The sequence below is a fragment of the Temnothorax longispinosus genome, chromosome 5 (genome assembly GCF_030848805.1).
Source record: "Temnothorax longispinosus isolate EJ_2023e chromosome 5, Tlon_JGU_v1, whole genome shotgun sequence".
NCBI lineage: Eukaryota > Metazoa > Arthropoda > Insecta > Hymenoptera > Formicidae > Temnothorax > Temnothorax longispinosus.
Genome location: NC_092362.1, coordinates 5418890 through 5446097, shown reverse-complemented (window position 1 = coordinate 5446097; position 27208 = coordinate 5418890). Strand labels below are relative to the sequence as shown.

At 37.0% G+C, this 27208-nt stretch overlaps 1 protein-coding gene and 1 long non-coding RNA gene across 7 annotated transcripts in view; one reads left to right on the top strand and one right to left on the bottom strand.

The window, feature by feature from the left end:
- Nucleotides 1-27208, bottom strand: part of LOC139813878 (uncharacterized) — a 186272-nt gene that overhangs the window by 30256 nt on the left and 128808 nt on the right. The window lies entirely within an intron of this gene.
- The window catches only part of Dop2r (dopamine D2-like receptor), a 212164-nt gene continuing 187216 nt past the window's right edge, over nt 2261-27208 (top strand). For all 6 annotated transcript variants that reach the window (XR_011732287.1, XR_011732286.1, XM_071779695.1 and 3 more), the window contains exons 1-2: nt 2261-3867; nt 14911-15994. Coding sequence is in view for 4 of the 6 variants with exons in the window: in XM_071779695.1 (XP_071635796.1) it covers nt 15275-15994 (720 nt within the window). In the remaining 2 variants the exon portion in view is untranslated. The remainder of the gene's footprint in view (nt 3868-14910; nt 15995-27208) is intronic.

Sequence of the window (27208 nt, the reverse complement as noted above, 5' to 3'; positions counted from 1 at the left end):
CGAGCACCAACAACAAATTGGCAAAAGTAACAATATTAATTAAACGAAAATTACAACAATGCAAGCGGCAGGGTTGCAATCTCACTAACTTTAACGTCTTTTCTTTCACTCCAATACAAACACAAATGCCTGCTTTAGATTATAATTATAAAAAGAGCCCTTATTTCAGATTTGTGGATATATTTCTTTATTAGCAGCTATATCACGGCGAAACCGCACAACCGTGTATCGAATTTCGCGTATCGCGCGAGGTTGTGGATTATCGATAACTGCAGGTGACGAAAAGTCTCCTTGTGCGTGCAAAAGAAAACGAACGTATTTTATCTTCTAGGAAGAGAAAACGTGTCATATTGGATGGGCTAAATGAGAGAGTGCCTTGCATACGGCTGCGGAGCATCGCGCGAATCCGGACAGACGGAAAATTGAAAACTATAAATTTCTTTGCTTTCCCCACCGTTTATGCGCGCCGGATTCAGCTTTTCTACGTTACCTGCGGCAGATCCTGGGTCTTTACGAGATAGTTTATGAACCTACGTCATTTGAAACCCAAAATAGAATTCCGAACTTAATATCATTCAAGTGGTACTTATCCGCAAATCGCGATATCACGATCGGTATATCTGCATGATAACACTCGATATTAGTTTTGATATTTCGTAACGTGTGAATGCTGATTCTTTCTTTCTTGCTAAAGAGAAAATATCTTTTTATATAGAAAACTAGGTATCGTAAATCACAGGATGTATGAAAATCACAACATATTCCCCTCCGATAATTATTAAGCTACTGGAATGAAAATGTTATGCAAATACGCTTTCGTATACGTATCTCGTAGTAAAATATTTTATTCTATTTTTATATATCGCTATCAACCTGAAATAGATTATAGATATTCTGTCTTCGTTATTCTAGTTTATTAACTGTAATTGACGTAATTCTGACGAAGACTGATTATAATGTTAATTTGATGTGTTCGAAACAAGCATATCGATGTTAATACTTCATCCATTATGAAAATTATACGGCTAAAAAATTATATAGGTCAAGCGATCGCGAATCAAGGGGATATAACTATTATTTTATAGATTATTGATTTTTGCCGTAGCTAAAGCTACCACACGGCACTTTCACCACAAATGTAATTTGCTTAATAAAAAGATTTTTGATTAATAACAAATAAATTTAATAGACACACATACAGCAATAATACATTTGCATACTATTAAATATTGCCCTCATAATTAGAATAAAATTACTGTAGTTGATTTATAAGTCACAACAAAGCATCAGAAAATCTCCAGCTAATATCTGCATAAAATATTTCATAAATTCGACTTTACAATTCTATATTGTTGTCATGTTTCTTTGAGTTATCTCTCTTTCTCTCTCTCTCTCTCTCTCTCTCTCTCTCCCTCTCTCTCTCTCTTTCTTTCTAGATATTATTTAAATAATTTTAATTTTCAGTTTTTAAGTTAAAATAATTAAAATTTAAGATATTTAATGTTGTTGTTTAATATTAGTATTTAATAACATCTCAGTCTAATATTTAATTTTGATAGTTAAATTAATCAGACATTTCTGAATATCCAAGATTGACATTTGCGCGATATTGTTTGAAATTTGCTAAGTTGATTCTCAAGGGAAGAAAAGCCAGTTGTGGGAAACACTCGAACTCGTCGGCACGACCGACACTTGTCTCATAACGCGATTCCCTTCGCGCAAGTAGTAACAGATAGCACAGGACAGACGCACCGCTGGTAATCAAAGTCCTGTGTCGTCATATCTGCCGGCAGGACCTGATGCGTCAACGAATTTAGAGAGACTCGAAAGCCTCGAGATGAGCAAGAAAGAATTTACGAAAGAAACGCTATTGGAAAAGATAGAGAGAAAGGATAAGAGAGTGAGAGAGAGAGAGAGGGGGAGGATAGAAAGAGAGAGAAAGAAAGAAAAACAGACGGAGAGGAACGACCAACGCGACACAGGAGGAATAGAAGGTGGCTGGTGGAGGAGGGCTGAGAATTAGGGGTTGGTCGCAGGCAGCGTGCGCGCCAGAGGGTTTTGCCAGGAAGGGAGAAGGTGGAGTTCCCCTCTCGCGTATTTTCTCTCTCCCTCTCTCCTTCTCTCTCTCTCTCTCTCTCTCTCTCGCGTGCGCACTCTCTCTCGTCCTCTCGCTTTCTCACGCCCTCTCTCACTCACTTCCAACCCCTCTCGAGCGCGCGCGAGCATTCGGGATTCGAGGCGGTGTGGAAACTCGAGCAGACAGCCAGTCGCTCGCCGTACGCTCCACGACGTGGCTCGAGAGTGCTGCCTGGCCGATCGAGATAAACGACAATGACGATGACGGTGGTGTAATGTCAATCCTCGTCAATCGATTCTGGTCCACGTCGCAACTTGCCGTCGTTCTGAAACGTCGATAGACACTTGACGATCTCGCGCGTTTCATTACTCGATCGTCGATCGTCGCTCGCCAGAATCCACAGGTATCTTCGCAGTTGTGGAGGTCGATAGTATATTCGCGAAACAAACGGTCGGCTCGGACGGACAGCTGTCGCCGCGAATCGATCGGGATCAGTCGAGAGATATTGTGCTTCCGAAATACTATAGCTCATGAAGATCTCGTCGTGTGACGTGCGTGCTGTGCGTGCTCACGAGATCGTAAAGAAAATGAGACGATTTGTAAAGGCACAAAGGGTTTAGGGCCGGAAATTCGGTCGGAAAATCGACTGGATTCGAGATCGAATACACACACGAGAGAGAGTATCGAAACGGTGATTGTTCAGAGATAATCGCTCATTTCCGCCGATCAGTGATCAATCCTTATGAACCAGCGCGTGAGGCGTGCACGCGTTTCGTCGGCCCGGCTCCGTTTTAGCTGTTGCTGGACCAAATTTCTAGCCAGGAAATTCAACGTCGATCGACGGGGCAGCGACGCGGCAAAATTAGCCGGAAGTGCCGGCGGATCGGATTAACGTGATTGCCCGTGGTTGCAAATAGTAATTCCGTCGTGCCTGCTAATAGCCGTTGATTCAACTGGGAGACTCAAACAGTGACAGTGAATCAATCGCAAGAAGCGAAGATTGCAGAGAATAAGCCACAGAGTAAAGAGAAGGACGGAGCCGCGCGGACAACTGATGAGAGAAGTTCGGAGAAGAGTGGAAGTTTGCGGGGAAGATTGAGAAACGATCGCAGCCGAGGAAGGTAGCATAAGTGTCATTTTCACGGAGAATTTAATAAGCCAGTCAAACGCCCACCCCGTGGATCAGATGCAACGTCGTTGAAGTTTCCGGTTCGCTGTCGCAAAATATTTCAGGCGATCCGTCGGCAGTGAATGGCGCGGCTTAAGACGGCTTCCCGTGTGTATCGCCGGCGCGGGTAATCCAAACGATAGTAGACTAAAGAGCTCGGAGGCTTTTCCCTCGTGGTCGCATCCCCCTCTTTTCCTCTTTCTCTCCGTTTCCCTGTTTCTCTCTCTCTCTCTTTCCCTCTCTCCGTCCCTCTCCCTCTCTCTCTCTCTCTCTCTCTCTCTCTCTCTCTCTCCGGTTCGATTTTAAACCATGGCAAACACGCGATACCAGGAGCGCTTCGCCATGTACGCGTGACATCATGTTGACGTCTGTGCGTGACACATCGTCCGTCCGTGGCCACGTCGAAAGTGACGGTGCACCCCTCGGCGCGTCGAGGAGTGTCAACGGAACGAGACCCCGATCTACCGGTCCACGACAACGCGGATGCAGGATCGCATAGACCGCGTTCTCGCGATATCGCGATTCCATGGATCGATCACGCGCGGAAGACTCGCCGTGATCTGGGAATGTCCCGTCGCGGATAATCGTCGATCATCGAGCGACGTTGCTGCCGGGATGGACGGTAAGTCGCGGATCATTAGCGGCGCGGACGCGCGTCGGCTGTCGCGTGCTGGCACGCCAATTTCGTTGGCCCAAGGTCCTCTATGTCGGCGGCCGCGCCGCGCCGGTGTCAAGGGTGTAGTCACGTGTGCAATTTGAATTGCTAAGGAGACCTCGATTATTGATAATTAAAATACGATGCGAGAGACGGGGATTTATTATCGGCGAGGGAAACGCTTGAGACAAGCGTGAAGTTGGTGCATTGTCTGTTCTGTCTTGCAAGCCGTGAAGCTCAAAAACTTTTGTCAAAAACAATTGCTTTTTAAAAAAATTACGTGAATGAAGAATAAATAAAAAGTTTGATAAAAAATCCGATACAACGTATTTTGCTCATTGCTCCCTAAGAATCTTGAAATCTACAATCGACTTCTAAATACGTCAATTGCATTTTTGATACAGAAGAAATAAGTATAGTACTACATCTGTATGATGCGCACGCAGTAATTCCCTTAACATTGTATATCTTTATAACTTTGTTTCTAGAATTTGTAGAATGTTTCTCGTGTTTTACGTGGATTTTATATTTTTTGTATACTGTTCGATAAATCTCGAATTGATGTAAATCTGAATATAAGATCGAAGACAATTACGCAATAACGCTGAACATATATGGTCGCGTTCGTTTATTTATCTCGTCGCGATATGAAATTTTTTTTTATACGCGTAACAATGAGCGGCCAGTTTCATGATGGTGAAGGTAGAGCGAGATAAAGAGATGCCACGGGCTAGTGTCACTCGAATTAAGGGCTATAAATGAGAAGATTGCGCGGGGAAAAGGGGTGTAACACACGCAGAGATGGAAAAGGGATTCTTTTATGGCCCTTTTACCTCGCCTCCTGTTCCTGCATCGACTGTACAGCAGCTTTTCCTTCGTTCCCTCTCTTCCCTTGTTCTCACTTTCCGCTTCTCCGCGCCATCCCTTGATGTATTAAAGGGGCACGTGAAATATTCCGGAGGCATTTTCATTACCGTCCTCTCTGGGAATGCACGCAGGTTGATAAGCCTTTCTACATGAGGGCGTAGGGCAAAGCGGATTGCGAAGAGGGAAGTCGAATGTATTCGGTAGCCAGTGTGTCTTTTTTTCATTCTTTTTTTCACCTCAGGAAGAATATTGCATTATTTTTATTAAATATACGCATAACACATACATATATACGCGCTCTTTTCTGCGTTATAATTAAAAAAATGTCATATTTCGCAGCGTGGGCATTTGCTGTAGAATGCTCATCGAATGTAAAATTAATCCCGACAGTTGTTAATAGTTGGTTTTCATCCTGGCTATTCCATTTAAATTGGCTTTTATCCGAAGTGAGTAAATAACGAAGCGCAACGAGTACAAATTATATATAAATAATTTAGATTGGATTTTGTGTGATAATTGTATGATATTTATGACGACATTGTAATTAACAATGTTAATTACAATGAATGGATAAATAAAATTGCACTTATTCTCATTTTCTCTCTGTCATAACTCATCTCTCTGTCATCTCTCTCTTAATTTTATATATATATATATATATATATATATATGGACAGTCTTTCGGAAGTAAAGAAATCTTGTAACGGTAATGCATGATGTATCCTATAACTTTTTTAATATGTATAATTACTCACGTGCTCTTTAATTATACGAGCTTAAACGTATAATTAACTTAATGATCTACGTGGTAAATTGTTTAGAATATAATTACAATCAGAAATCACTTCCGTGCTGTCTACCACCGTTTATATTTTTAAAGTTATTAAATAAAAAAAAGTTTAATTTTTTGTGCCTATTAAACTAATATATCTTTAATTGAAATATTATATCACCTTTTATAATATTTTGTTAAACTACAGTATTAAACAGATTTGCATCTGATCTTTGCAATAGAAAGCAAATATTCCTATACAATATTATTAAAAAAATTTGTAATTCCGTGACATATGGAACAGGCGTGTAACTGTCTTAAAATCGCGTCCATGATCCGATTCGCCCAAGTAAGGTTACCGTGGTTCGTCACATCACCGATATCACGTGATATCGGGCATTTTAAAGCGCCACCGATATTCCGAAATTATATGGCAGCATAAGCTGTGGGAGTTAGCAGTCGTTGGATTTTGTGCAAATGGGCTCTCAGCAGGCCACTTTACTTTTTTTCAGGCGCAATTGAATCCGCCGGCACTCACGGCAGTCCTCCAGTTCAGTAGTTGACAAGGTAATTCCAGTAATTCCCTGAATGCACGGTATTTTATAAATTCCTTGCGATCCGGGTACTTGCAATCCGGGTACTTGCGATCCGTGTACTTGCGATCCGTGTATTTAGCATATTGAGTCATTTCCATAAAAAGCTATCGCATGATCTCTGATTAGTAGATTATTGGACCGTAAGTGAGAAACGAGGTAATGATCACTTTTACGCTAATTTTTTCATCGGTAGAATAGAAAAATGCTATTTGTGTTATAATATATCTAATTTAAGAATTTCTACAAATCAGATTAAATAAATGTGAATAATACTATTAATCAATGAGCAATATATTGTAAGTAATTCTAGCTCCACTTCTGTTTGTGGGAGATTTTATAAATAATTTTATGAAATTGAGAAGCGGGGGGTACTCTTTAAGTGTAATTTTATATTTGCTGTACTGCTATTTAAACTCATTTTAAAAGTATATATTGTATATTCCCAAATAATATCCAAAGTGCCAAAGAAAAGAGTTGTACTGCTTTTGAAAAAATTCGTGCATTCTTTCATGCACGACATTAATGGACGTTAAATGTCGTGAAGAACTTTATTGATGGGTCCATTCCGCCCTGACAAAATTGTACAAAAATTCGACGCGACGAGAGTGCCTATAACTGGCGACATATCTGATAGAATTTATGAACCGTACTATATATTTTTCTCTCAAGAGAAGTGAAAATAATTGCGTGAAACAAATGTAATCGTTATAATAAATTAATCGTTATAATCAACTAGTCAGAAATTATACAATTCACTTTTGTTCGTGCTTTTACGAAATGAGAAGCAGAAAATTATCACGGAGCAGAAGAAAGAGCTGGAAAAAGAAATGTAGAATATACGTATGCAATGCCGTCACATCTTTAGTTAATCGATCGAGGGCGATCATGCGGTAAGAGAAGTAGGGATCTTTTTCAGTTAATTTAATAGGACACGTTTCTGTGCCATTACCTGTTGCGTTCACCATTATTAGGTGTGCCAGCGTGACTTCAACGAAGAAAAATGACGACTGTGTCATCTGGAGGTAGACATTTCTTATTTATCTTTGTGCCATTACATTTATCTCATTCCTATTTGACACGTTTATGGTAAAAAATTTTTGAAAGAGGAGCTAAATGTTTGAGAACGTATTATTAGTTATTAACTATTTTAGTTTACATATTATAATATAGATAAAAAATTTGTTATTACTAATGTATTATTTTGTTAATAAATGTATATAATATGTGTATTATGATTTAGTAAATTGTATTTTAATTATTCGAACTAAATTAGTTACTGTTTGAAGCATTATCCGCAAGTTGGAACATTACAAGCTATTTTCTTGATAAAGGAACCATATTTACAATTAGCAGAGTAGCACTATACTTTTAAAATACAAAATCTCAGTAAATTTTAAAAGGAATTATATTGTTATTTTCTAATAATTTCTGAGGAAATAATTGGTAATGGTTTATGCGATCAATCTTGTGCAGAATCGTAAGATACGCTTTTATTCGAAACGATTATTCACAATTAATTCATGTGACATAGTTTAAAATTGTTAGCGTATATCGAGTTTTACTTTTTAGTTCGTTTTCATTTAATTATGCACGTATAACACTCGTCGATATGTGTCACACATTTGCCCCGTGGCAGTTAGTAATTATCACATATTATTTTACGGACTAAACTGTTAATTATTTAGTCGGAGAGAAACCTTTTCGGCGTGTATAAAGTTAATACAACGGTCTCTTTTATGACCGCGTATTAATATTGAAATTTCGATCGTGTCGATTTATTTAGAGACACATACATACCGGTATGCATTTCGATTCAATTTCAGATTTTATCATATTAATTTCCGTATCAAGCTGTCGCGTGCCTAATTTATTCGCGTAAATTTTATTTCTCTATTCATCGCCGCCGAGTTTATAATTACATTCGCATCCTCTACATTCGGAAATGAAGTATATTCAAATGAAGGTATCGTAAACACGAGAGTGTTTCGGATGGTTATTAAGTTGCTGGAGAGATATTTGTCATTTTTTAAATTAAAACTAAATTAAAGCGAAAGAAAGAGAGCGAGGGAGAGAGCTTTGGATACATATTGCAGTACTTGGGATAATTCATCAGGATCATTTCTCACCCAAATGGTGCACCAAATGTCTAATAGAACACCCGGCAGGAAGGACTCCGCATTAGCGAAGTTTCGTGCTAATTGTACGTAATTAATTATATCATTATTTCGCCGATTAATCTAAGTCGTGCTCACCACGGCGGTAGAGGATCATATTTTTCCTCGCAATGTACGGTATTCTTCGTCGCAACTGCTGCACAAGAACGATCAATCTAGGGAGATATGATTTCATTTCTTTCCTCTCTTTTTTTTTCGAAAGACAGAAAACGACGTTATACGTACAAAGAAGGAGAAAGATGTTGCCTTCCCGGCAAGATGAAAATTGCTGAGAATATATTGCGGGAATATTTTCAGGTTTTACCGTGGGAAAAACCGTTGCAGCAACGATTTAACATTTGAAAACAATTTCGAAACTTTTTGTACATATTCGTGCATCGAATGTTTCGAAGAGCATAGAGGCGTATTTTGAAAAATTTGAAATTGATGACGACATGCCGGAAATTCATGAACAGCAACACATGGAATGTCTGTTTATTTTATTCGTTCGAAATCGAATCGAACGGATGGCGCAGTTACATAAAAGATGGGCTATTTTTTCTAGCTTTAATTGTTTCTCTTATGTGGAAGACTAATCAATTGATTAATCAAGAAATTGAAGAATTTAATGGGCAAATTATGGCGATATTCCACGTTCTGTCAAATACGTTTTTAAATTATTTCTTCCTCATCAAGCTTGAAAATTGCAATCCTAACATTTTGAATATCAAATCAAATCACAAATGATAAACCATATTATATATCGTACATTGGCAGTCCAGGTCAATTAGCGCCAATTCACAATTAGCGCGATATTTTTATTCCTCAAATTCGCGCTACACTTATTGCGTGCAAACTGAAGCGTTTATTTATTTATTTATTTATTTATACAACAGTCGCGTTTTATCACCATTGCATGTACTCTAATAAATTTCAGTATGACGTTATATATGAGCTAGCAAGTGTTGCATTTGTTAACAAGAAGAATAAATTGGAATATATTGGAAAATGTAAGCGGCACACGAGCAATTCGATAAATTTAACTTAGCTTTTAACAAAAGTAAGAACTATGTTATTACATTTGAGATATATTACCGAATTGTTATCCATTCCTATGGCACTCAACCATTTGCCTTACTCAGTTATGAGCGCAAAATGTTATCGTTTTCCATCACTTTCTGCCAACTCTTATCGTTATCGCAACAGATACATTGATATATCACATATAGTTACGCAATATTACCATCTTTTTATCTTTACGACTTACGTTACAAAATAAGTGCGTATCGATTATCGATGTTCATGAGTGCGCGTTCGCGTTCGCGTTTATCCACTTATAGCACACGCAACGTTTGTCATCGGCGCGAATAGCAACGTTCTTGCGCGATAATTCTCAGAGAGGAACGGAGCGGCGGGCAAAGTTATACCGAAGGCTTGTTTGCGTGCTCGCGAAAGTTAGCTCGTCGACAACGCAATCCTTTGAGACTAATCTACGCGAGAGTGGACGAACTCGCATTACTCACGCCTGCGAGATTTCCTGCGTGCACGTGCTTTTTTATATTCCGCATTATATTTCTCATGATAGTACTTAAAAACTGGATTTTTTTCATAGAATATGCGCGTGTTCACCGTATGCAACTGAAGCTCTTTTATTTGCATCGCATTGCCTCTCAATTTTCCTCGGTTGAACGGATCTGGTATCAAAAGGTAAATTATGCCATGCACTTTTTGATGGCGGAAATTTTTAAAGCGAGTATTTTGGTAGCAAACATACGTATATATGTGGCGATATGTATACCACAAATGTATATCATAAAGGATTCGCGAAAGCGGAATATCAAGAAAATTATTCATAGCGTACACAATTTTCTAGTATTTCCGAATATTATTTCTGAAACTATTTCCAAAAGTATTAGAGAAAATTGTACCAAAATGTGACAATGGTTCTAAGAAAATGCAATTTTTAAGATACACTGATACGATTTATAACTGTTGGTTGGACGAATAGATAAAAACAGAATGGTTCGCTTTCGAATGATTTACGACCGACTTCGATTGAGGGGAAAATATTGAAAAACCTATACCGACAAAAAGCCGAGTCAATTGACCTTAGTAAAAATTATTGATTGTGAAAATTATTCCAGAACTTTTAATTGTTATAAATGTAAAATAATGTTCAAAGTTAATAAAGTGCGTGACCATCATTCAATTAGCAGAATATAATTAAATAATTTTAATATTTTCTACTGACTACATCAATTTATTTTCGCTTGTTTTTATCTTTAATTAATACAATTAATTTATACAAAAGAAATCGTTGTATTAGTTATGTGCAACGCGCCCATTCTGATAAGCCGCAAAATTATCTAACAAAGCAATTGAAAATTACGGAATAAATTCTAACGAATCTGTATTTCTTTTAATGAAGCAGGTCTCTTTAAATCTTGAAATCCGCATCACTTCTTTTCTCGTATGTAAATGCTTCCTGCTCTGAAATATTGCAAGATATTTGAATGTGTAATGTTCATCTTTCTTTAACGCTCGCACTACGTCAGGTTTGGAGGAAATGAAATGTCAAATTTCGGTATTTTCTCTTTTCCGTGCATAAGCGTAGAATAATGCATGAAGTTTTACGGGAGGGAGCGCGGGCGGCAACAACGACGCCAAATGCCGAGAACAAAATTTCAACATTGTGTTTTTCACTAGGGATTAATATCTCTTTGCATATTTACATATTCAAGTAACGCTTCTTGTTAAGGCGCAGCGGAAAGAGAATATTCTTACTTCACTTATTACTCGGTCTGGCGTTAATCGTAATTGAGCATGTATGTCATTACGTTAAATAATGTTTATGATATAGTAAACAGAAACCGATATTTCTGTAGAATAGTATCGGAAAAAATAATGGCAAATTGTACAGATCTTTAAAACATCTTTTATGATCTTCAAAATAGTAGAACTTTCTTGAGAGAATACGCATAGTATTTCTATATGAATAATTTGCCCGCGTTCTCAATCTGGATCCCATGTATAATGCAATGGGTAAGAATAATATGATATTTAAAACATTTTGTCGTTAAAAATATTGTAGATACTCTGTTGAAAGATATTTTATCGCTAATCTCTTAAAATGCTCCGCAGCTTTAAGATTCTAGATGTCTCAGAAAATACTAAAAAACTTTTAAACGCATTTTCAGTTTACAGATTACAAACCGTTAGCAGTTGTCAATAAATATTGTCTACCTTTAAAGCAAAAAATGTGTAGCTTGAAATTAAATCGCATAAAAAAATTAAACGTACAATCAAGCCTCGGAAAATAAAAAAAAATATATAGATTTGCAAAAGCAGCGTATTGTTGTTAGAGTAATTTTATATAATAATCAGTTCGTGAGCACGCGATACTGCTACTATAAAACACTTGCGCCGTGGCATTCCGTTTATTTTCCTTAAATTCACGGAAGAGCGGAGTCGGGAATGGCATTCGTGAACATTTCCAGAATGGCGATATTGAGGAGACAGTCTAAAATGTCGGCGGCCTCAGAACGACGTTAAGATCTGACGTTCGCAGTGTAGTGTAGGTATACATTTCTCCTGATAAAATTCAGTCACCCTTCTTCAGTTCCTACACTTCCGCCGTATACCCGCTGCCGGGAAAGCGGAACGAAGGTCGCAACACGCGAAAAAAGAAGGACGAATGATGAAGGAGAGTATGCTGATGGTGGAAAGAAAAAGGGATGGGAGAGAATACGGGGTGAATTACAGGATGCGTGCTGTTTCCTTTTCTGGGTCGTTCCGCAATTTTTTTCCTAATGGTTTTCATGAGCTTGGAGGTACTGCATTACATGCGTCTCTTATAGAGCGAAGATAAACCTCCGCAGTTTTTCTCTTTACACACATTAATCTTAGCACAACCCTCAAGATCAATAAGTACATTGATATATCAGAAATTTGGGAGACACAATTATTAATACACATACCTTGTTGAATTTATATGCGTTATACGTGCAATGTGGAAGAATTTTGGAAAAAATATGTAACAGTTTGAAATAATAATTTTGTGTGTTAAGATTAATATTCATTTAATTATTTAAAATATCGTCTCTGTTTCTAGTTTTGTTATCATTACATTTATTAATAAAATAAAAATTAAAACTATATATGTAGAATGAGGATAAAAGTTTTTAAACACATAGTAAAAATTAACCGTTTTACATAGTAAAACTTAAAAATATACATTTATTTATATATGCAATTAAAATATATTAAAAAAATGTTGCGATAGATTTTAGTATGTAGATTTTTTAGCCACATTGTGAAAGATATTTTGATATTTTTCTTGAAATAGGTATCATTTTATGGTTTCTTATAAATATGCATGTGGCAGATAGTTATCTTCCACTAAATTCTGCTTTTAGTCTCTCCTTACCCGCATCACTTTAATAAAATACATTAAAAGTTCTCATAAATATAAATTTGATAAACATGTAGCTTTTTGTAAAAAGAATATATATTTTTGCAAAATTGCTATTTTTGCAAAATTGCTGTTTATTTTATTTATTTAAATAAAATATATTCTGTTATTTATTAATTTCTATGTTATTTATCTACATCCATAAAGTAAAAAATTCGGACGCTGATTGTTATCGGTTTACTAAAAACATATATTCTCATTTTTGTATTTGGAAATAAGGAGTTCGATAAGATTAACGTAACTTTTCTTCGTGATGTTGCTCCCCATTGTCGATACGCGACACGTCTCCGCGCGAAACAAATGTATTAGCTGCATGTATTCGTGCGAGGAAAAATAAAAGGATCTCGCGTGGGGCGCGGCATTTGCAACCCAAAACAGTACAGGCCGACATACGGTCGCATATTCGTGGACTCGCTGCGCTTAATGCATTAAACGGGCGACTCGCCGCGGTCGTCTGCAATAGCCGCCACAATGGAATTCAATTTTCGCAAGCGTGGGCACGAATGGCCGTCGATAAAGAATGGATGATAGATCCGTCGTCCGACGAATGAAGGAAAGAGACCGACACAGGCTTTTAACAGGAGCCTCTAGAGCTCCAGAGCCGCTTTGTCCCCCGTTTTCCCTCCTGACCGTGTGCGAGACCCCTCTACGCCCAGCTTACACGAACACCGTCAACTCTATGGCCGGGAGAATTCAGATAGAGGATACCGGATGCTATTATGCGCTACATATATATCCCGCGAACTTTACAGCCACTAGACACCCTGTGATACTCCGAGGAATTTACAGTCTGAAAGATACTGCCTGGCGATACCTATATACCGGCGGCACACTTCGCCCTTCTAGGTTTTATGTAGAGCAGGGAATCGGCAGGGATAGAAGGTCCCATGGGGTAAGGAGATGATTTCTGTCCTTAAGAGGGTCTACCGGAGTATGGTTGTGTTGAAATCTTTCGAGGCTTATTCCTATTTCCTCTTTCTCTCTCTTTCTTTCTCTCTTTCTTCTCTGTATTTCTCACACGTGCCGCCAGAAGAGAAACATATCCTAATGTCTGTCCATCTGTCAATCTGACTCTCTCTCCCCGTGTGTACCTTCGATCTTTCGCCTACCGAGAACGAAACGGCATCCCATTTCGAGCGATCTGTAGGCGGACGGGAAGAACCCGTGAGCTTTTGTTTAATTCCGAGATTGCGCCACGAGACACTCCGTCTCAAACATTGGCGCGGGCAGATGGGACCTCGCGAGTTTTTTCTTCCGCGTTTCATTAGGAAGGGAGACACTCGATAGCCCGGACGGTTTCCTTGTGTAAATTTATCGTCTCGCTTGGAAAGTTTGATCGGGATTAAAATCACGGTGCGATCACGAGCGGAGTAATGGAACGCATTTGTTCTACTTGGAGAGAGTGTTTGAGAATACGGTTGCGCAGCAATCTTGGATACATTATCTCAAAAGAAGTACGATAGAAACATAAAGATTTTATAATATTTTATAATTAGAATGAAAAATTGAAGGTTTTACGCGCTGATTCCTGGAATTAATGTAACTAAATGATAAAACCTCGTTATTCATCTTATACATTCAAACGACACTTTTTCAAAAGATAATATAATAAATAGTTCAAATAATATATTGACTGCTAAAGCATCGTAATAAATAATAATAATAATAATATAATCACTGACAGTTTTTAAAGTAGAGCCAAAACGTCCGATTTATAAATATATATCTTACAAATAATTAAAGATTGTTACGTTAACTTACGCTGTTAATCGATTGTATTCTCAAAGTCTACTTTTCCCTTTACTTGTTAATGATAATATAAATCTAATATAAATCCTTTGTTATACCGATATTATATACCGGTAAACGATGAATAATCGACTATTACATTTACGAAAATTGAGAACGTCATGTTTTGCTCGTGCCTTCGTTAAAATTTTAAGCTGGAAAGTTAGGAACGCATAGTTTAAATTTGCACATATACATACAAATTGAAACGCGGTATCGGTTTTAGGTCACGTTTTACAAAATGGAAAATTTCTGTTTGGCAGTTTTCCGAGCGAAATGTGAAAACAAACTTTTGTACCGGTTTGCATGTTTACCCGTAAAAGCGAACGTTGATAGTGACCACAAACCTTTTCTCCATTACAGAAATCCTGGAGGAAGGATTCAACTGATACGCGTCTAAGCCGGGGATCCTGGAAAACTGTGCGACCGGCCAAAGGGCCGGCTAGAAACAGTACCTCTTCTTACTCAAGCAAAGAGGATCAAGAAACCTTATCGTACTTGCCGACGAAGAAAAAGAATTAGAGAGAGAACGCGACGAGGTGGAAGAAAGAGAGAAAAGGGAAATAGAGGAGAGCAGGGGACCCCTAAACCTAGCCTAGGGAAGATAAGTAACCTGGAGATGGGCGTAGGCAGAAAGATGGAATCCCGGGCGAGACACTCGAAGATCTCGTGATTGGTGTCAGCGCCTGGCTGAGGGGATCAAGGTCGATCACGGAGATCGACCGTGATGGAGGCGAGAGCGAATGACTCGTTCGTCAAGTCGATCCTACGAAACCTTTCGCTGATCCGCGAGCATCGGCACCCGGACGAGCCGCCTGGAAGAGAGGTGGCCACAAACGCTATCGATGTTGTCACCACGACCGTGCAGGAGGAGAAGATGGCGGACTTTCTGGGCGATGCCTTCGCGAGGAATGACAGCGACGTCGAGGGCGGCGAGTCCGCTTGGTTCAACGACTCGACGACCGCCGCCGTCTCGACCCTGTCCGCCTCCTCGTCCTACGCGGACTCCACGTCGTCGTATTCCACCACGAGTGTCGACAACTACACCGGCAGCGTGTCCGACCTTTTCGCCTTCGACGACCTGAGCGACTACATCAACCGACTGAACTACAGCGTCCTCGTGAACCTGACGGCCTACTACGACGACGGCGCGGGTTTGAATTTCAGCAGCGTCAATTGCACGTCGTCGATAGTCGCCGGGGGTGCCGTTAGGCCGGGCGAGTGCGCTGGAACCGCCGGCGTCGACGAGAAGTCTAACGCGAACAGCTGGTGGGCCCTAATACTCGTGATCGTGCCGTGTTTGACGCTCTTCGGTAACGTGCTCGTCATCCTAGCGGTGGTGAAGGAACGTGCGCTGCAGACTGTCACTAACTACTTCATCGTCAGTTTGGCGGTCGCCGATCTTCTCGTCGCGGTGCTCGTTATGCCGTTCGCGGTCTACGTGCTGGTAAGTCGTTAAGTCTTTCGCGGAAGCAACGCGAACATTTTATTTTTATTCTATCTTCTATCACTTCTATCACTTTAACATTTACGTTAAAATATCTAACAACAAGTTTTTGATAATAAATATTATTATCAAACAGAGGTGGTTACATTTAAAAATCGCTTAAACATTTTTTCAAATATCTCTGAACATCTCGTTTTCCAACGTTTTCCCGAAGGAATAATTACTTCTATATTTACAATGTATACTAACATAAGAAAAAAAATAATTATAATCATTAAATTGGCCCTTATCTCATTGCAACAGCTGCATAATTATTAGGTAATGTTACTTTTGTTGATTATCGCGTTCTAATTATACGAACACGAAGCGTATAGTTGCAGAAATGTATAACGCACGTATATAATCTATTTATCGTTCATCTGACGCGAGTAAAAATTTTAGAGCGATACTTCCGTCAGAATTAATCACGTACAGCGTTCGAGCAGAACTCAAAGATTTATCATTCAGCGGTTCTATTTCGCAGTTAATGGAATTAATATTTCTAATTATAGGTCGTTGTATAATTTGTAAATAAGCTGAAAACTTCGGAGGGCGGAGTCTCGCATCGATCGCGAGTTTAGCTGCTAATTAGACTCTATACGTTACACCAGCGTTTGCATGCACTCAATTACCGCCCTCACCTTCAAAGTACACGAGAAAAGAAAATTGAGTAGCGTTTACTTTTAAACACTTTGATCTCGCCAATACAGAGGTGTCTGATATTAATACTAGGAATCATTTTTTCCGTTAATTAGAAGAAAAGATAGATCTTCGAAAATTGAAACGACGAGATGCAAATTTGTCAGAGGAATTAAGATTTCAAATTTCCGCTCGATATTTCAACGAAATAAATATATTTTATATATTTATTATACGTGAAGAAGGTGCTCAATGTTTCGCAATTGTCGGAATATTTTGAAATTTGCAAATCAGTGATTTTTCATAGAATAATAAAACAAACAAGACGGTTTTGTTTAAAGCATTTCATTCAACGCAACGGTTCAAGTTCCGTATATGATTCGGACGAAAACAAAATTAGTTCATTAAAGCTATTTGATTAATTCTATGGATCATTGCTAGCGAACTGGCTTGTTGGCTACACAAACGTTGGCTAATACAATTGTTTCTGAATTCGCCAATTGTAACCACTGAAAATATTGGCATTGCATATAGGTAATGCATTTCGCTCGAGAAAGAACTCGAGTACTAAAAATTCGTTTCTTTCAATCCCCAATATTATAAACAACCTTATTGACCACACAAATACCATTCATTATCCAAAAAATACTATTCATTATTTTAGCGTGTATAATTTATCAAATATGTATGTTATTGATCGATAATAAAGCTAAAATTGTTGCACGCCAAATGAAATTTAAATAAATTCTAAAAGGACAAATAATTATTGATTTACAAGTTGTATTTGAGTTGAGAGATATACATATTTATTACAAAATTAATAAAAATATAAATATTAGTATAATAAATTAATAATAAACCCCTAATTAAAAAGTAACCAACAATTTTAAGAGATAAACTAAATTCTATTATATGAAAACATAGAGGATTCTTGGTTGCACAAGAGGAACAAATATATTTAAATATAAGAATGTTCCAAGAACTATAAATTGTAAGACGAAATGAAACTTTACATTATGTTACGATCGAGACATCGCCAGTTATGATGTCGCGTGGCGATAACGCATAATGCGACAAAGAAAAAGAGAGCTATTATTATTTATAATAACAGCCGTTCGGCATGAGAACGATATAACGCGGCGAATCACCGACATTGAATTTACTCAATGGACTTTCGTGCATTTGGTTTAATCACCAATTAAATACGCGCTGCGGTGACGGTGCTGGAATAGCTGCAATTATGAAAATGATGTCGAGGCTAAATGCTATTTAGCCACGTCTATCAAACTTCCAGTAGTCGGAAACAGTTTTCGCCGACTCTATCATCATAATGTGTAGAAAATGCGTCTATTATATTCTGTATAATTTTTGCTGTTTTTCTGGCACGGCGACGAACAAAGCGAAGTAAAGTAAAAGAAGTTAATTAACATATCCGAGAAAAAGAAGGCGGGCAATATAAATAAAAATGGCCGTAAAGATGGAGATATGAAATCGAAATAGTAAAAACAGGTAAGAGAAAATTAAATACGGAACAATAAAATTGAACAGTGTGAAAATAAAAAAAACTCGGTGATTACAAAATCAATTTGAAAGGTTAAAGGTCTGTTACGAGCTAAACGCAAACAGAGGTGCGATTGTAATTGAATGTGTAAATGTTTAAAACAAACGATAAAAGATCAATACATGTATAATATAGAAATACACACACAGTTTGAATTTCTCTATATTATAGTAATAAATCAATGATCATAAAATTAAATGCAGCATTAATTAAAATCTTCAATCCAAAAGGTTTTTGCTTGATCAAATTAAATTTCCACTCAAAGGGCAAATTATAATTAGACTTCCTTTTTTCTGTAATAGATATATCCCACGTGATCGATATTTACCGTAATATTAAAAAAAAATAAGATAAAGAAGAACAGAGTTATTTATTTTTTAAGATCACATGATAATGTCTTTTTGTGCTTGCAATTATTGTGTCAGAATTTTACTTTTAAGACGAAGCAGTTTCGAATTGCGCCGGATCTTTGTTCCAATCGTTAGCAGGCTATTTGCTTAACCCGACACGTTTCGCGTAGATTACATCGCACGTCTACACGTGATCTTATTTTAAAGTCGTCAGTGACACCAGAAAACGCGTTTTGATCTCGACGCACGTCTTTACAAACGCGGAACTGAAACGGAGAAGAAACGGGGACGGGAGGGAAGAGAGGATAACGCGGGAAAACACGAACAAACGGTAATTTTCTTGAAATGGAAAATCCCGACGCGCGCGGTCCCATAAACGAGTCGCTCGACCCGACCTCGGTCCACGATCTCGATTTTGGCGGCTATACGCCGACCGGATTGAACGAGACAAAAAGTGCGATCGGTCAATTAAGGACTACGTTCGTAATACCGCGTGCGAACGTTCGTCAATGCAATTTTTGTGCATATCTGCACGGAACCTACATTTCCTGCGGCACGCAACGTCACCGTAATTGTGCGTGCGCGTGCAAAATATACAGACACTGTGTGTATTTTGCGTGGGAATTGTCGACAAAGACAGATTGCTAAAAAATCCGAGGTGAAATTTGTTTTCTCTGCCGCATCACGGAATACGCGACAGCGTATTCCCAGATTGCCTCGGTAATTAGAGTCAGGAAATGACTTTCGGAGGCTTGATTAAATTCTTTTTTCTAATTCGGTGAAATTTAAATTTGCTAAAAATTTCAGTAGCATTACTTTAGAATTTTTAACAAATAGTTTATAGTTATTATACATTTGGCTCGATAGAGTATTAAGCAATTTCTACGTTGATGGAGTTTCGCTCACTCAATAAGCATCCCATGTCACTGTACCAGAGTTAAATAACGACTTCGACCGAATAATTTGCTGGTTTCGAGATTGAGTTAGTACGAACTGTAACTACAATTTTCGCATTAACATGGACGCCCATGTAATAACTGGATGCTGTATCTCGGAGGAAGTTCACGACCGTAATCGATAAATTTCTAATGGTCGGCGGAGACCTATGACTGCCGACTACCCATTAATTTTGCAACAGGCAGAGAGATGAATGTCCCATTTTAATTGCAACTTAAATAATCCCATCTCTCGGCAGGCACTCTGATATATATCCTTGACATTCCGCCGAATGGCGATCAGCGCCGCGTCCGATTATATCGGTATGATAAAATCAAGACGCCCATCTTCATCCTAAGTGCAAACACAGCGAAACGTGCCGGGATCGTCCTTCGGCTGCTTAAATGGTCGTTCCGGAGTCTCGCATTAAACGATTTACTAGCGGTGGCATATGTGTATACGCCGCGCGACGAAAGCGTCGTTGTTGGGTTCGGGGCACTTTACGCTCTCCGCAGTGTGCTCGGTGTGGCAGCGCGTCATCCTCCCTTTAACGACGAGTGAAAAATGGCTGCTTTCAGCGCGTTTGCACTTCAAATTCCTTCAGCTATATGCTTCCGCGACGATATTCCGCGAGGTCTCCGTAGCTAAGTCGTAAGTTACGGATCCCCCGTGCTCAAACAATCTTGTCATTCCAGCCGGTAAAAGGAATGCGTCAAAAGAAAATTTGATATTTCTCTCCTAAAAGGGAATTGGTCCTAAAGGATTTATACATTAAACTCATTGAGAAGATGATTGCATTATACTTATAGAGAAATACGAAAGGTCTTGAATTAATTTATCATGGAGACCTCAGCGTTATTCTATTTTGTATTAACAAAATTTATTTATTAAAATAATTCAATTCAGTAAATACATGTTTAATGATGTTGGGATATACACAATTTATGGTTTTATCATTTTAATTATATTTTGCATTATATATATTTTTATTTTAGATCTTTGTGGATCGAATATTTAAATTTTCTAAAGCACATTTTGATAAATTAAATAAAATTTACTTTCCTCAATTGCATTTGTTGGTTCCATTATTTATTATTATTTTATCGTTACAATTTTATTAACGTCTATTAATTTTCTAAGGAACTGACTAAGAAACTCTCGCGTGTCATATGCAGAACGCGTCATACTCTTGTTAAGCCCGCAACCTTAATAACCCCCCGTTATCTCTTTTACCGAGTGGCGTCACTTTTTTTACGACTTTCGTCGCGTAATGTCGCAAGTCACCGTTCTCTAATATAACGTAAAAAAACGACGATGCTCGCGCGCAACGCGTTTATGCACCGAATTCCGCGAGATATCCGCGTTCTTCGCGAGCAACCCCGTTTCCAGTTTCCAGCTGAAGGCGCCGGGAACTCACGTTCTCGCCATTGTTGCAGGACAAACAGAATTGCAGGCATGCCCTTATCGATACGAAATTCCTCCATATTTATTTTTATTTCGCGATCGTGTACACCGATATTTTACAGCGTCGAGGCTGTTTTTACGTCGGTTTCCCGAATGTCGCGGTTACTCTTTGCGCTAACAAGCGCGACGTGCAAATTGCGCGATTCGGTCAACGATACAAAGAAGTTCGTGTGCACGGGAGTAGAACTTCGCTACAGTATCCCATGTAAAATAATTAACATCTCTCGCCACGAAAGAAATATACGCGCATCGCGTATGCAAATGCACTTGACGACATACATTAACGTGTTTTTTTTTTAAATGTAACATTTTTTTATAAAAAAATTTGTTTCTACACAATTATGGATTAAATAAATTTCTAAAAAGTTTTTCATATTAATATTAAAAATATATATCTGACAAAAAATTAAAAAATATATTTTCGTTAAATTAAAAATAATCATATTTTTTCGTGCGGTTTTCGTGCAATTGCACATTTTATTTCTATTTGCTTGAAAAAAAAAAACTCTTATAATAGGTTGTTACTAATGGTATTTTTAAAATTATTTGCTAACAAAGCAAATACTTCTCCATCTACTTTTAAATAATATTAATAACTTTTATAATATCGTTTACAACAGAGAAGAGAATCTCTGCACTCAATCGTAATGTAATATGCACATCAACGTTTCAGTGTGTAAATATCGGTCACGAGTAACATAGCCGTGACGTCACTGTAATTCTGCACACAGACGTGCTTTATGTATATTCGTTATTGCAAACGTCATGAGCGCGGTAAAAATCAGATTTTTCGCGACGAACGAGTAACTTCATATCTCCGCAAAGATTTATACGGCTTGGTATTCATTCATTCTCACCCATTTGCTTTTAGTCATTTAAACGCACAAAATTTAAAGCTCCGCATATTTCAGCAGAGAATTTTTACCGTTTTCAAACAGGATACGAGTTAAAGCGCTCCATTCTTGTTTTGATAGGATGAATCTTTCACTGGTAATAATCAAATTGTTCCCTATGTTAGTGATTATATAATACGCATGATAAAATAAATATAGAGATAAAATAAATTTAACATTGATCAGTAAAATAAAATTAAAATTTATAAGTACAAACATCATTAATGTTTTCAAAGATTTTCATTCAAACTTTCAAAAATTTTTAATTATCACACATATTTAGTAATAATCTTCTGTAAGATAAATATGTTATAAAAAGGGTTTATGTTTAATGTATAAATTTAATATAATAAATTTATTGTAGCTATATTATTACAAAGGGAATACTGTATGAGTGAATTTTTCTCAGCATTTGCATAATAAATAAGTAAACCATATCTTTTTTCCTTTGTGTTTCCTGGTTGTTGGATAAATGAATCTCGGTTTCGCGAAAATAATTATGCAGAAAGACATTTAACCATAATTATTAAAATTATTATGTAGTGATAAATAATAGAAAAATACGCACGCAAGATATAACTTTGTTGCATAATTACTTTGTATATTTGTAGTAGTAATGTTTAAATTAAATTTGTTACTATGTCATTAATTGAAATTATAAAATACAAGAAATTCAAAGTTTATATTATTTTCATATCATGCGGATAGCAAGGCAATACATTTTTTACAAGTTGTAACTATGAGCTGATGATTTATCTCAGAAGTTTTGAAACTTGAAAATAGTTTTTTTCTAATAAAATTCTGAAAATATTAAGACAGTTATTTCAGTGAACCTGTAAGAGGGGATTAACTTTCGTAGATTAACTTTAAAAGAACATCTTTTTACTCTATTTAAAAAAACATCATTTATATCTCAAAATTAAAGCAGTAATTATCTTTAGAGGGACATGTTAGTGATTTTAAGTAATGTAAAAATCTGTATTGTAAATAACTATAAGTTTCGAATTGAATAAGACGTCATTAAAATAAAATCCAAACTAAATTAAACATAAAATATACTGTTATCTATTTTTTTTTCTAAAACTTGATCTCGGCGAAATTATTTTTGTGTAATACAATAAACATCAATATTTAAACATTATATTAAACATCGATCCTAATATTTTTGTTAAATAGAGAAAAAATTAACTGTGAGAATTTTAGAAACGCATTGTATATTCGACGAGAAATTCGTTCAGTCATGGCCATTAATTTCCAAGCACTTGAGCATGCAAATTTAGCCCGTCATGTATTTCCGTATAGTGTTTCGATCGCATTCGAATTCGCAAGGAGAAGTAAAGAACGTACCTTTATTGCGGTACGAACTGATTCGTTTTAGTATAATCCGGTTACTTCATATGTTACAGAAAGGTGAGAAATGCGCGCAGTACAAAAGACGATAAGAGTAATAAACCATGCATCACGTTGCATTTCCATTGCACAAAAGTCCATTAAGCTTTTTTTATGCGTCGGTTGAAGGAAGTGCTGAATCAAGATGTGATTTGCAGATTCGATTATTTACGTTATATCAGCAAAAATTCGACAACTTCATTACACGTTTATTCGAAGTAAAATCTTTATGCTATTCAGGATAATTCGTACAGTAAATTCATTCGAATCGTTTACTTTCCTTTAGGGCGAAATATATTGAACGGTACTTCTCGTATTAATATCAATATTGTTTTTATAAAAATATATTAAATTATTTTATAATTTTTTTGTATATTATTAAAATGAATATAGAATAAAGAGCATAGAATAGTATAATTAAAATTCGTCGTTAAAATAAAAGTGAAAACTACATAGTCTGCGAAAAACTCCTTCTCGAAATTATTTCCTAATCATTAGTTACACCAACATTAGTTTACACTTATCGCGATCTTTTCCCTATTAACAAAGCAAAGACGCATCACTGAAAGATGTCGGTCGAAGCGATGAGAACTGCGGCAGGAATATCGCAATTTCGGTGGAGCACGTGCGTGTTACTACTCAGAACGATCAGAAAAGAGAGGGGCACGAGCGTGGGGTGCTTCTGGAGGGTTTTGTCGAGGGGTGCTGGCGTGACCGCGAGTAATTTCGAGCGACGACCTCCCCCTCTCGGCCGCCCGCCCGCATAGATCGTGGGTGGCCCTAGCGCCCCGGCTGTCTCACCGGCTGGAACAGCACGGCAAGATCGCTAGGGCAAGGTCTATGTTAATAACGCGGATCACTTCATCGCATGCATGCTTATTATTTAGCTGTGCCAGCCCGGTTTTAATTCGTGCTGGCTACACACGCCCGTACACATACCGCCTGCGAGAATGCCGCGAGTATGAATATTAATGCTCGCAGCACGGAATGGTCACTTTTCTTCTGGAAATAGTTGCTCCCGATCGTGGGAGCAACGCCGGAAGAACGCCCGTCCTTGACAAGGCATTTGATTGTCTCCTACTTGTCGACTAACCTTGGCTCTTGGCCCTCGAAAGCACGCCACGCGCCCGATTCGTTCTATCGATGCCACTGAATGTTCTCGTTTTGGAGTATGACCCCACATTTCGCATTTTTTCGATCGCGTTTATAGCGGGAATTGACATCTACTAAAAGTTGAAGATAGCGTTTGCGGAAATGGAAAACTCCATTCTGTTGTAAAGAAAATTTACAATTTTATCGTATGTTTTTTAACGGATGATAACTAGCAAATAGATGTGATTGAATAAATTTCTCTACAAATATATCATATAAGTTTAAAAAAATTCTTACAACCATGTGCGTGTATAATTATCAAATTTCATTTTTTCTTAACAAAATATTCATTTTTTTTCTTAAAATAATTATAATTATTGCACAACCAGAGAATAATAGCGCGGGTTAAGTTTTAAAAATAGAAATAATGAACAAAATCTTCTGTATCTAACCTCAATGGAATTTTATTTTAACAATGTCTTAATTAAAATTTGGTGCAAGTAAAGGAATCATTATGTGTCTTCAATTAATTGCCGTGATAGATTACTCGGTAATTTGCGGTACTTTTGCCTAATTTATCATTTGAGCCATTAACTTATCAACATGTCTTTTCTCGTTAGCAAGTCCTTTTCTTTATTATATAGCTAAAGTTCTTAGGTCATTTTATATAAGTCATAAATTACTTAGACAGCAAAATTGCTAACAGCTTTCCTCTGATGACGTGCTTGACGCACGTGTACTCGCAAGCTACGTATGTAGTTGATATTGAAAAATAGGTGATTGCGTGATTGTTTAGATCTACACGAAGATTTCCGTTGGCTTCAACTTTATTAACCTTTTGTTGCGAAGCAGCTTGTATCGATTAAACTTTCTAGTCTTGATGATTCATTGCATATTTTTCAGCGTTGTTGTTACGTGCTACAATAAAGTTGCTAACAACTATTACTTATACTTTATTTTATCCGATACTCTTGAGATTATAACAAAAGAAGCAATATATATTTACTTATTTATTTATTTCTATTAAATTCTAACGTTAAAATAAAAAAGCATGTTACTCATAAATTTATATTATATTTTAAATGTCTTGTTTGATTCTACCGCACCAATTCTTTTTGCGATTATATTGTAAATAATTTACATTGCTTAAAAGCATTCGTTTTAAACTATATTGTGTGACAAAATCTTATGTTTTAAACTATATTGCGAGCTTTCAACCAACGTGAATTATCTGTGAGATATAATGCTTAATACACTTTCCTAATGTTCTACTTATCCACAGGCTACTTTAAGAATAAAGTGAAAAATTTATCATATGTTCTAAAACATAAATAAGAGAGGTACTATAAAAGCATCTGTTATAAATTAAACGCATTTCAAGCGATTTCCTTCTGAATTAAAATTGATATATAATAAACTCTGTATTATGATATGTTCATAAAATGTATCAAATAAGATATTTACAAGCAAGATTCATGTTTAAGCCTAACACTACTAAACTCCTAACAGACAACAGAGAGTCAAATAACGTTAGTAATTTTATTATATATGGTGATTGCGAAAATTCTCCGCGTCTCATAACTAAAGGCATAATAAGATATGGAGAAAAGTCTTTTTCTTGCTATATATTGTAAAGTAATTTTATCGGAAAATATTAAACTCGCGAGCACATAATGTTCCTGCTTTACTTCCGCGCGCGCGCCACGGAAATAAATCACTAACTCGTTGAAGTACGCGCATGTATAAGTAACGGCGTAAGATGAGTGCCGTGAAATTCGACGGAGCATACGTTTCGACGACTCATGGTAGCTTGCCTATGAGAAACGCACACAACGCGAGGAAGACCATTCACAAGATTAAGAGCTGCGCGAGCTGCGCGATTTTCCTGCACAGGCATTTCTCACAGTGTGGGTGTCTAGCTAAAGCTTTCGGAGTGAATTAGATTCCTAAGGGCGATATTTCCGTTGATTTTCCCGAAAGCTAGTATTTTAGGGACCTGCCCTATATGAATGTAATAGAATATTCATGTGAACGCTATTTTGGACTAATTCAAGAAATATCCGCGATTGAACGCTAACAGAATTTGTAGTATACATACTTAAAGATATATTGGATTCGAATCCAATTTCCAAGAAATTTTAAAGACTCTGTGGATAAAGTTTGTATTTTGTATTTTGCATTTTCGACTAAACGTCGTCGAAGAATAAAATTATTCAATTTATTTGTATAAATACCATTGCAATTTAAAAGAAAATTACCTTTGTTTTTCATATTCGAGAGGAAGAAATTCTCCGAGTAGTCATGCAAATGCATAAAAATATAAAAGCAGTAATTTGATCGAAATCGCATATAACATCTTAAATGTGACGTTGATTATATACATAAGCGTCAACGCGACCTTAATTAGTAGCATTCAAATAGTGTTTCAGGTCGTATATATTAATATCAAAATGGCTCGCGTGACAGCTTCGATTAGTTACCCTTACTTGTCATCAAAGTCCCATTAATCTCACCGCTTATGCTGAAATAAGCTCACGAAGTAAACTTTCGAAATGAGAAGTGGAAGAGAAAGAGAATCGAGTAAACTTTTGGCCAAGTTCAAGATCTTCGCGCATAATATGCTATCGGAAAAAAGAGCAAACTAAAAACAGAAGTGAATTATTATATCTTCCAGATTTACATATTATATAAATGCGTCTGCATTCCGTTTATTTAAGTCTAAATTAAACGTCTTTTTAAAAGTTTCTTTATAATAATTTACTATTATAAAACAAAATAATTATTTAATTACTGTTGAAAATTGCACATTTTCACGATTAGATTTTGATTTGGTGGTACTTAAGTCGTGTAT